Consider the following 11,195-nt stretch of genomic DNA (forward strand, 5'->3'; position numbering starts at 1 on the left):
GCTTGCACAGAACGAGAGAGCTGTTAATCTTAAGTTGAAAATCCTGAAGCAGAAATAAAAATAGTAACTGGATAATCTGTGCACAAAGCATTTTAACATCCCAAGGCACTTAGTTTTGAATCACAATGTTTTTGGTTGGAGAACAGGCTGCTCTTGTTAACTCAAGAAGGTTCAGAAACAAAGAAGAGAAATAATCCAAATGCATCGTTTCCTTTAAATGAGGATGCCTGGTTCCTGACTGAGAGACCACTGATCCTCTGTGCTGCCAAGACAACTCAGCTACTGCTCTTCTACGGGCTCCACACCATCCTGACCGTCCCCGTGTCTGAAATTTCAGGTTTTCCTCATCATGAGATGGATGGAGAAAACGGCGCCCGTGCCTCACCCTAGAACAAGCCGCGCTGCCTGCTTTGCTGGAAGGACGGCCCTAGACCTTCAGATCTGCAAACAGATACCTGGTCTCTTTCTAAGCATGTCTTGCTTGCTTTACCACCGATGGTGAGAGACGAGATGCATTTTTATTTAGACTTTTTTACTTAATAATTAATTCTGCATTCCAGAAGCTGAGCAGGAGTGATAGTGCGATCCTAAAAGATTATAAAATGTTTCTGGTCTTTGGTTAGCAATGACAGTACCATATTAAAGAATAAACCCATTATAATAGAGATCAGCCCAGTATAGGAAACTGCTGTACTGCATCGCATCGCTTGGATCCCTACCTGGATGAACAGTTACACAGCCAATCCTGTTCTAAAGAACTGGTACCACATGCCAACTAAATTACTAATGATAGGATTCGTAACTCTAACAAGCGTATGTACTTGATGCAAGACAGAGGACTCAAGTTTGCTGACGGTGGTTCAGCTTCAGGACACGGATGTCTGCCCTGATTTCTGTGCTGGTCGTGTGCTGCATGGAACAGCAGGCTCAGAATTACAGTCCTAGTGGCATGGTCAGTCTTGTCTGGGTGATCTTAGTAGCACAAACCAAGCCAGTGCAGTGATTTTTGTCTATTCTATACTGCGGCCTCTGCCACCTATTCTACAGAGCAGACACGAATTCAGAATTATTCCAGGTCGTGACAAAACATATGGTCATCAAACACCTGCTTGTTGGACTTGTCAAAGGTCTCGCTGCAGAGCGGGCATTCCAGAAGATGGCTCTGCACGTGCGCCTCATACTGACTCATTTCACTGTCTTCAGGGAATACGTCATCGCACATGGGGCATTTCCTTAAAGAAGCCTGAAGTACAAAGCAAAGGCAGATAAAGCCAGTTTAAAAATCATATTCAAAGAGAAGAAACAGAAAAGCTTCATAGTCAGACATTATCACTTCTGGACAGGGGTCTTTCTGACTTCTAATACTCTCAAGTTTTCAAATGTCTCCAGGCTTCTCTAATAGCACTTAGAAGTCAAGAGCTTCTGAGAAGTACCCAAACTTTCCATCCTGCGTAGCACATGTCCATGTCTCCAGTATGAAATAAGGTATTTAGCAGCTTCATGCTGCTCGCTCTGGCATTAGGTGCTGCCAAGAGCATTAAGGTCCTTAAAGATTAAGGTCAACAGAGTTTCCTTTCTCTTCCTTAACACCAGCGACTGTAATTAATTCTACACATTAAGCATACGTGGCTCCATTTTGTCGTCCGCTATCTTACCAGGACTAGACCAGTACGTCGACAATGGGCTACAGAGCTGAACTTGGAGCTTTTTATTTCAAACCACTAATATGTGTCCATAAGCCACTAATTCATGCCCGGCCGCGTCCACTTTACTTACTACGTCTGCAGCTCCTGCCCCCAGGTTTGCTCCTGCAACTGGAAGGAGAAGTCATTTTAGCCACAGCAAAATGATTTAACGATGCAATGTGCTGATAACCAGTAATTCTTGAAACATGAGGATGTGGCTCTGGATCTAAACGTCTATATTTAGGCCTATGGAAACTGGACATAAGCCACAGAACGAGCTGTCTCACAGCTGAATAAACCAGCTAATAGTTGTCTCTCTTGGCAGAAAATGAACAGACAGCTGATCACTTAAGTCAACTCTTAACACCTGGGAGCATTTTGCAGCTGCCGAGTCATCTGCACACATGCAAAGCTGCACAGAGGTGCTGCTAATAACGCACTCTCTCCAGCATTCCATTCGGGAGGGAGGGTAATTTGCCGAGACTCTAACTGCCACGCATTTGCGGTTTCAGACAGAATGCCAAGTAATCTCACCGCAGTACGGATTTCCAAACAGAAGGCCTCCTACTTCAGGAGCCACAACTGGAGCTCGAGCTTGTGGAACAACGGAGAAGGAAGAAGCCTCTCTAGTCTGCGAGAGACGCCGCAGGAGTCCATCGTTCTCCTCCCTTAGTTTCTGCAAAGGGACAGAAGGGCAGAATGAGTTTCCAGGAGCTCAGGAGACCATTTCAGAGCAAAGCCGTGCTTTGCACTAACATAGAGCCTCTTCTATCAGAATCAAAATTGCTCTGAACTTCTTTCAGGTGGCTCAGTGTTAAGTCCTGCTTGACTGATTGGGAGAGTGAGGGAAGGAAGGGCAAGGATCATTCTGCAGCCTGCCCAGAAAGGCAGACGAAATGGTCGCAACAGAGTAATACACTGTAAAAGACAGAAGACTATCCTGAAATCATGCAGACAAAGGAACAAAACCGAGCAGTCATTGCTGAGACTGGATAAAAAGGCCATGTCCATTTAAACAGGAAAGTCCATTCATTTCAGCAGTGTCAGAATTGAGCTAACGTGAGGTTTTGAGAATCCCCTCGCTATGACAGGTAAACCAGCCTATTCTGTGGTGGGGGAAAGGTGCAGGGTTTTGGACCCTTCCTCTCAGGCTGTGCAGTCGTGGCAGCAACACCACACTGAGCGTACGCACGCGGTCGTTTGTACGTGCCCGCAGATGGCCTGGCAGCCCGGCTTTGGGAGACGGTCCGCGTGCAGGCACAATTAGCGATCCGTTTGGTAGAAGGGTTAATGGAACTGAACACTAGACGGAGGGATTGGCGTCGTGTTCGATACAGGAGAAGGGCGAGGGAGTTGTGCCAAGTTCTCACCTGATTTTCCTCATCAACGTCATTCTTTTCTGCCTGCAGAATCTGAAACAAACGCTTCTGCTCCTCGAGTTCTTTCATTAAGTCGCAGTTTTGTTGCTGTGAAGGAAGAGGGTTACACGGGAAATCGTGGGAAACTTGCAAATAAACCGATGCCAGCCCCAAGTGCTGGAGCTGCCATGTACCAGCTGCCTCCTGCTGCATTTATTACCAACAAATAAACCTTTGCTTTCAGCGGGAGGCTTACCACTTCATAGTTTGTCACCTAGGATATCTCCACGTCACCACTCCCGCTCTGTATTTTCATTACAGCACGCAAAATGACACATGACCCCTGAAGGGTACATATGACAGGTCAGACAAAGAGAAGGAACTCATACAGCTGAAAAATCCCCCCGGGCAGGCGTGAGCTACCCAAGTCTGCCAGGTTTCCTGGTGCTGCAAGGCTTGTGTTGACGGTGGAGAGCCAGCACGTCCTGGGGAATTAATCTTGTAGCTGACTCTCAAATTAAATCAGTAAATTAGATAAGCTAGAGGACTTGGGGATTCTGCAGTCCTTCACAAAGTATCACTAAGAATCCTGAACATTTGGCATCACAGCGGAGGCAATCACATCATCTATTTCAGGCATCTAATTTTCGATGCCAAAGTCAGAGTAAGGCCTCCGAGAGCTTCCCAAGCAGCACATCCAGAGAGCGAAGCACCCTTAGAAGGTCGCTCAGGGCAACGGGCTAACGATGATGTAACGGCCTCCGTCATTGCCAATGATGGTGTCTTCCGGAGAAAGAAATGTCACAGCACGCTGCCCTTTTCTTTTATACCCTTCACATTCCTTCAAGGGCTGATTTCCCGTGCTGAGGTTTGGGGATTACTTCTAAAAGGTCAGCAGAAGTTACTGCAGAAAAGCAAGCCTTTCGCCCATGAACTCAAATTTGTTATGCGTATCGTTATCTGCAACACCGCAGGGAAGCTGCGATGGTTCTGCAAACTGAAAGAAGGTGGAGAACATGGCTGTCAGCGACGCTCAGCTCCCCTGCCCAGGCACCAGCCGGCTCCACGTAACAGAGCAGAGCTCTGTGCTCAGCGCTTCTGGGACCACCCCCCCAAGCTGCACTCCCAGAAATGCTGGGCACCTGCACATTCTGCAGGCAGTGGGACAGGCAAAGTGAGAGTTTGGCCTCCATCCCCTTCCAGTATGCCAGGCAATGTTCAAGCTCCGTATTTTGCTCCTTCTGTACCAAAATCCCAGATTTTCAGGAGCAGAGTTGCAAAGGGGGCGTTAGAGAAGGATGTGGGGCAGAACACCAAACTACAGAACAGAAATTTTGTCTTGTTTACAGCTTATTTTTGGTGCATTCGGAGCATATTGCATCTATGTTATTGATTATTAAATGCTAAATTTGAGATATTAAAGACAAGAAAGAGACAAAAAGATCAACAAAGAGAAGAGCAGCAAGGTTGCTGCCTCACACCAATTACTGGCCAGCTTCCTGTTGGAGGTAAAATTAACAGCATGCGGTCTGGGCAGACGTAGGGGAACTTGTTTTATTTACTCATAAGTCCCAGTCCTGAAACAGTTTTGCTTAGATGCAACAATTTGCAATCAGCCAAATATCAATGCTGAATTCCCGCTGATTTCCTTTATCCCTTGAGCTGACTCAAGAGAGATGGAGACAGAGGCTGAATTCTCCTGCTACAGAGAATCAGTGTGGCAATGTCTAGTTATCCAGGCCTTTCTTCCAAAACTAACCCACGTGTGTATACCATAAGAATGCAGGTATACTCTAAGAATCCGTCAGGTGGTATGCCCACAGAACCACCTATGTGCACACCCACGCCACCACAGACACTTCTCTTTCCATCATGAAATCATAGAATCACAGAATGGTTTGGGTTGGAAGGGACCCCCAGAGGTCACCCAGCCCAACCCCCCTGCAGGAGCAGGGACACCTTGAACCACATCAGGTTGCTCACAGCCCCGTCCAACCTGGCCTGGAATGTTCCCAGGGATGGGGCCTCCACCCCCTCTCTGGGCAACAGATTCTCCTAAGATTGAGCCATCTTCGTACCTGCTCACTGCCAAGGATGCCTCAGCCTCTCCGCCCTGGCTCCCCCAGCCCCATGACACTCAGGGAAGGCTTTACCTGTTGAGTTCCAGCCACGCGTAACTGGTGATTCTCTTCCTTTAACCTTTCAAGCTGCTCTGTCTTGTCGAGGTCCATACGAGAGAGGCTTTCCACTTCTCTCCTATAATTCAACACCTGAGACTAGGGAGAAAGAAGGGTGCGCAGAAAGTAAGAATCAAACAGCTCCGAGTGAGGAGCACAGGCAGCTTTTGCTGCAGAAGGCAAAGCTCCAGAACCTCTGGCTGCTTAACTTTTTTTTCCGCGAATATTTTTCCACTAAAACCTTTGTAGAAACTGAGAATAATTACACGGGGATATACTGGAGCTGACACATTCAGAACACAGTGTTCATTCATACGTTCTCTGAGGAGCTTTATAACTTTCAACATGACACTTGTAGCCTGGGAAGTCAGTGAAGAAACCCAGCGACTCCTTAGCCCGATGCTTAGCCCATCGTTCCGGGTCTCCCACGTCCCAGACCTAATATCCAAGCTATTTTCCATCTCCCCTCTCCCTCCACATACCTCTCAGCTAGAAGGCTTGCTTTCACCCAAGTACTGAACATAATTTTAGAATGTTTTTCAAAACAGAGGCAAAGCAAAGCAAAGGAGAGCAGCGGTATGTTTGCAACCTGCAGCTGGTCCATGTGATCCAGGGCTGTTTTCAGTCTGGCTTCCAGGTGTTCCTTGTCAGAGGTCACATTCTGAATTTGCTCCTTGAGCCTGCTCAGAACAAATCAAAACACACCACACTTTCACGGGTGGAAATTTAATCTGGAAAGGCAAGGTGCTTACGTGAAATCCTATTTTGAGATATGCTGTAAATACACTTACCGGTGCAGTTCTGCCTCTCTGCAGTCATCCAGCTCCTTCAGATGTTTATTTTCCTTCTTTAGGGAATTCAGCTCCAGCTCCAGTTTCTCTGTGTTGCTCCTTAGAGACTCTAAACTATTCTGCAGCTCCTGAAAGTCACAGTGAGGTCGATAGGAGGTAAATGGGACCCAAGCAATAGGACCCAAACTCTGCACTGGAACTGCAAAGCCCCTCAAACGCAACATTTCCCAGCAGCCTGTCTGAAGGAGGGAACTCTCTCCTTTGCATCCTGACTGCTCTTTCAGACCCCATTTGATTTATATTAAGGCCTGAGCAAAATTGAAGGAGGAAAAGATAATGATAATGCAATTTTGGGAGAGCCCACAGAACATTTTTGAACACTCCCCTTCCCATATGTTCCTGACTTCTGTGCCTGCTGATGCCTCTTGTTCATCATTATTGTTCTTATCACCGTAGAGGTGGTGTGTGATGTGGTAAGGGATTAAGCAGGTTATATGGGGAGAAACCTCTCTAATTTTCCCCCAGAAGCATACCGTGGAACGAGACCTGACTCAGTCCCTCTTAAACTTTTGAACTTCAAGCTCCTGACTTATTACATTCACTTTTTTGTTTACCTGTGCCTTGGTGAGCTCTTCCTGCAGATCGATGTTTTGTTGCTGGAGGCTTGCACAGCTCGCTTTCAGCTCCTCGTTTTCTTTACGCAGATTTCTGTTTTGTAGTTCAATCTCTTCCACTTCTCCCTAGCAAGCAACAAAAGTTGTTAGGTCGTAATGGAAGTGCTGAAAAGCTGCATTCCCAATAGCACCGTACGAAGAGCAAAGACAGACGAGCTCTGCAAAAGGGAGCACCGCGTACCTCCCTGTGCCTTCACTATGAGCACAGACCCGACTGCTGCTTCACCCTCCCCAGTCTGTCCAAGGCCGACCATCAACCCCGTTCCCGAATACTGTGCACAGGCTACCCCCTCATCTCTGGAGATGCTCAATGCCTTCTGTGCCCGCAGAACTCAGCAGAGGCAGAGGTTTGGGGCTTGCTGCAGTTTGTTAGATTAGGACCACGTGCGCAGTGGAGTCATTAGTGCTTCACAGCACCTCAGTTATTGTCCATGTGCACGCTCTTTCTCTTTTTCATGGAACTGGGAGACCAGTTCCATGAAAACAACATTTTCATTCAAAAATATTCAAAAGGTGCTGAAACACGAAGTATTAAGTGACCCCCAAAACAAAGAGCTCACAATCTAAGTAAACTGGTCTGATCAATGGCAGGTAGAGAAACAAAGGCTGCCCAAACTTGTGTGACAGATCAGTAGCAAAGGCAAGAACAGAATCCAAGTGTGCTGGGTTCTAGCTCAGCATCCGATTTACCGGATCACTCCATGTTAGCAGTGAGCACATGCCAATAAAAGCCGAGACAGGCAAAGGCAGGGGAGGAGAGGACACCTACCTGTGTGGTGACCACCAGGATATCATCCTCAGTCTCTGCTCTGAACTGGAAAGGCACGCTGGCTCCCCGGACCACGCCATCCTGGTCGACGTAGCAGAACTGGTAGTATTCATCATCTTTCGGCAGGTAGTAAGCTTCAGACAAGCACAACCACCCCGTCATACACAGCTCCTACTTATTCCAGTCTCTTAACTATATAGCGCAGAAAGTGAGGACCTCAGAAAGCCAAGACACCCCCGTTCAATGTTGTTCCCGCACCATCAGTAATTCTTTGTGGCAGTGATACGAGCACAAACAACATCACTCAGGCAGGGTGGCAGAATTTAGCAGGTTCGAAATTTTGTGATTCATTATGGGATTTGAACCAAGTCTCCCAAAGCACGGCCCCACGGATACGCTGCAGTCCCGACCGTAGTGCGCGTTGGTGGCAGCAGAGAGGGAGCCTGCCTGCGCGTGCGTGCACGTGCACATACCTGACCCCCCCCTCCCCGTGTGATCCCAGCTCCCAACTCACCTTTGAACTGGATCTGTTGCTGCCCGGCGTTATCCCTGCGCACGTCACCGGGCAGAGGAGCCCACATGAACGTGTAATATTCCCGCGTTGTTTTCCATCCCACCTGCAAGAGCAGAATTGTTATACGGCATCACACGGTTCACGTTTATCCTCTGGTAATGGGACTGTATTTCCCAGACCAGTTACCGGGAGGACTTTTGCATTGATATCCTGACTTCTAAGAGTTGTGGTCTAGGCACGAAGGGATAATCAGCGTGTTTGGCTAGCTTTGGAGCTGTTCAGGTCACAGCAGGTCTGGCGCTTTGTCCCTACGCACAATGACGATGCTCCATTACACAAGGTTATTACTGAAAAAAATTCCCCAACCCCGTTCTATCAAAACCCAAGCTATTTGTTTCTGCCTGCTGCTGCCCTCTTGTACTTGGAACATCTGGTTCCACAGCATTCACTTACGCGGAAGATGCCCACCCAGTCCTTCCCGCGAGGAACGATGTTCTGTGTGAGGGTGTAATAACAGGTTATGTCTCCTCCGGGGACATAAAACTTCTCCACATTGTTAAAGACGACCTGGGAGAAGTGGCAGTTGTCTAAGAGGACGGCAGAAGTGGGAGGCTCGTCTGAGGTCTCATCCATTGTGGAAGTCTACAAGAGGAAAGAGTAAGGGGATTACGTCACCTTCAGGTGCTGCCAGCACAGTTGCGTCCATGAAGGCTATGAAGAGGCACGGCTTGGCAACGGCATAGCTGAGAGGTCCCAACCCCCCTACGCACACACCAAGGTTTGTCCACACCGGAGCCCCTGCCGCTGCGGCCAGGCTGCTCTCGACATCCATGGCAGCTTGCAGATCCCCTTTAGCAGACACGCGTAAGACTCGCTCATCTGACCACTCGCTCATCGAGCCACGGTGCCTGGTGTTCTGAGGCTGCCAGCGTGGGACCCCACGAGCCAGACCCGCTGACTGCCCTACAGATCTGCCACATGCGAGAGGCAGCGGTGCCTTGCTGCTCACTGCAGGGGGGTTGGACTAGATGACCTCTAGGGGTCCCTTCCAACCCAAAACATTCTATGATTCTATGAGATCCCGTGGGATCCCGTGCTCGAAGACCTTGCTGGAATGCCGGCTGTCCCCACACGCAGCCTCACATCATGTTTTTCATGTGATTTGACACTCCAGGCACATCCCCACCACATGGAGTTAATGTGGGGGTGCACCAGCTCTTCTGAAATCTAGAGACTAGCACGCTGCTTGAGAAGAACAGAGGTTTCGCTGCATCAGTGAAATGCTCCAGCAGTAGAACAAGACAAAAATAGCAGCTTACAATCTGTCATGCTAGGAGCTCCAAGACTCGTGCAGTCCCAGCCCTAACGCACCCCAACTTCACTGGCTGACCATGGTGAGACACACAAGACACACTCATGCTGGTGAAAAGCAAACTCCACAGCCCCCCCAGGTCTTCTGCATTCGAGTCCAACGCAATGACTTGAGCTCCTCATGCAGTATCCTTCAGCTTTCTGCCTCCAAGGGAAGAGCGAAAAAAAACAGCTCCCATGGAAGAGCACAAATGGAAGGGATCCTGGCTGGGCAGGTCGTCGCAGTTCTGCCTCACAAGCTGTGTCATGAAGCTATTATAGCCTTGCTACTCGTGACTGCTACGCTGAAGCTGCAGGATGATCCTCAGTATCGTAAATGAACGTGTTGCATGACAGCAGGGTCAACAAATTCCAAAAAGCTTGTGCAGGAGTTACCTATAAAGAAAACTTTGCAGCGCGTTGTGACACTGCAAGTCACACACCATAAATCTGCAGTGGGTGAGTCGCTCAAAGCAGTATCCAAACTGCCAGGAGCCCAGGCGGGACTGGAAACAGAACCCAAAATCACCCTCTCTGTCACTGCGTCTTGCAGGCTTCAGCCCTGGCAATCTGTCAAGGGGCAGAACACCGCTGCCAAAACCCTGCCACCAGTCCCGGGCAATTCAATTCCAGGAATCCAAAGCAGAACCTTCTCAGCTGATTTTAGTGACAGCAGCAGCGAGCAAGGATTGACCTCAGAATGGAGGGAAAGTTCATCGTGGACAACCATCCCACTGGAGCATTTCAGGTCATCTCCAATCCAGAAGTTTCACATGGAAATTAACTCCCTGGATCCCTGCGGGGTTTTTTTTTTTGCATCACCCAGGAGATCATCTGTATTCTGTGCCAAAGAACAGCCTGAAAATCAGGCAGAAGTTTAGATGGGGACTGCGGGGCTGCGCTCGGAAAGGAAAAGGTGCCCACTGCTGGAAAGAGCAGTGATAACTGCGCTGACACAGGCTGCCTTGGGCGGACTGGTGAATTCCTCGTGGGAGCAGGGCAGACCCTAGACACGGATGAGGCGCAACCCTCCAGGACATGCAGGGCTGCAGTTTCCGTTGCGGTTGTCTCAGTAAAGCGCAGGAAACGGTGCACAATTCATCTAAGCCTGTCTTTACCTGGCTGATGTTGATCTTTCCTACCCTGCTGTGCCATCTGATTTGCAGTTGCTGAACACCGGGGACCTCTCAACAGCCACCAGGCAGAAAAAGAAATCGCAGAACAGCACCTTAATCGTGTTACTGCATCGTTTCAGGACAGGGTGCATCTCCTTGCTGCCACAAAAGTTACAAGTAACTTGCAAAGTCAGTGCCTGGATGCAGCAAAATGATGCCTTCTGATGAAAAAAAAATAAAATAAAAAATGTTGGTTTTGGTGAAAATAATTGTGACCTTGAAGGAAAACAATCCCGGAGGCTGCACGGAGTGCGCCGATGGCAGAGTCCGCAGTTCGCTTCCAGGAAAAGACGGCAGGAAGTACAGGGCGGAGGACATTTTATTTAATGTTCACGGTTTTGTTATGCTCACCAGCGTGGGCGGCGGGGGGACAGGGATGGGGACAGCCACCCCTCGGGGTGCTAACGCCTAACAGTCCCGGGGCGGCGAGGGATGAGGCCGGCAGAGCGGGGTCGGGAACGCTGCCTCCGGTGCTCCCGGCCCAGCCTCCCTCCGGGGACGTTCTGGGTTTTTTTTTTTTCCTTTTCTTTCCGCCTTTGCTGTTTTCTTCTTCCGTGAACCTGCAGCGCCCCGAGGATGTAGAAAACCAGGGATTCCCCTTCTCGAGTCAAACCAACTTCCCGCCGCGGTCGGACACCGGGGGACCGGGACACCGGGGCAGCCCCCCGCCACCGGCAGCGCGTGTCACGGGGGTCCCCGTTA

The 11,195-nt window shown here is 49.2% G+C and overlaps 1 protein-coding gene across 1 annotated transcript; it reads right to left on the bottom strand.

The window, feature by feature from the left end:
- Positions 1-6: 6 nt before the first annotated feature.
- CALCOCO2 (calcium binding and coiled-coil domain 2) lies at positions 7-8,610 on the bottom strand. The gene is made up of 11 exons (XM_035899912.1): positions 8,422-8,610; positions 7,969-8,071; positions 7,455-7,588; positions 6,626-6,751; positions 6,012-6,139; positions 5,810-5,900; positions 5,197-5,319; positions 3,056-3,151; positions 2,220-2,361; positions 1,777-1,814; positions 7-1,243 (listed from the first exon to the last, which is right to left on the bottom strand). Exons 1-11 carry the CDS (start codon positions 8,599-8,601, stop codon positions 1,067-1,069), a joined length of 1,338 nt encoding a protein of 445 aa, XP_035755805.1. The 5' UTR covers positions 8,602-8,610; the 3' UTR covers positions 7-1,066.
- Between the last annotated feature and the right edge of the window lie 2,585 nt (positions 8,611-11,195).

Source organism: Egretta garzetta, unplaced genomic scaffold (assembly GCF_000687185.1).
Source record: "Egretta garzetta isolate BGI_Z169 unplaced genomic scaffold, ASM68718v1 scaffold498, whole genome shotgun sequence".
NCBI lineage: Eukaryota > Metazoa > Chordata > Aves > Pelecaniformes > Ardeidae > Egretta > Egretta garzetta.

Coding starts and splice junctions, on each gene's coding strand:
- CALCOCO2 (XM_035899912.1), bottom strand. CDS start 8,601: ATGGATGAGACCTCAGACGAGCCTCCCACTTCTGCCGTCCTCTTAGAC. Junction 5,320..5,809: donor ATCACATGGACCAGCTGCAG/GTTGCAAACATA, acceptor CTTTCTCCCTAG/TCTCAGGTGTTGAATTATAG. Junction 1,815..2,219: donor GTTTGGAAATCCGTACTGCG/GTGAGATTACTT, acceptor TTCTCCTTCCAG/TTGCAGGAGCAAACCTGGGG.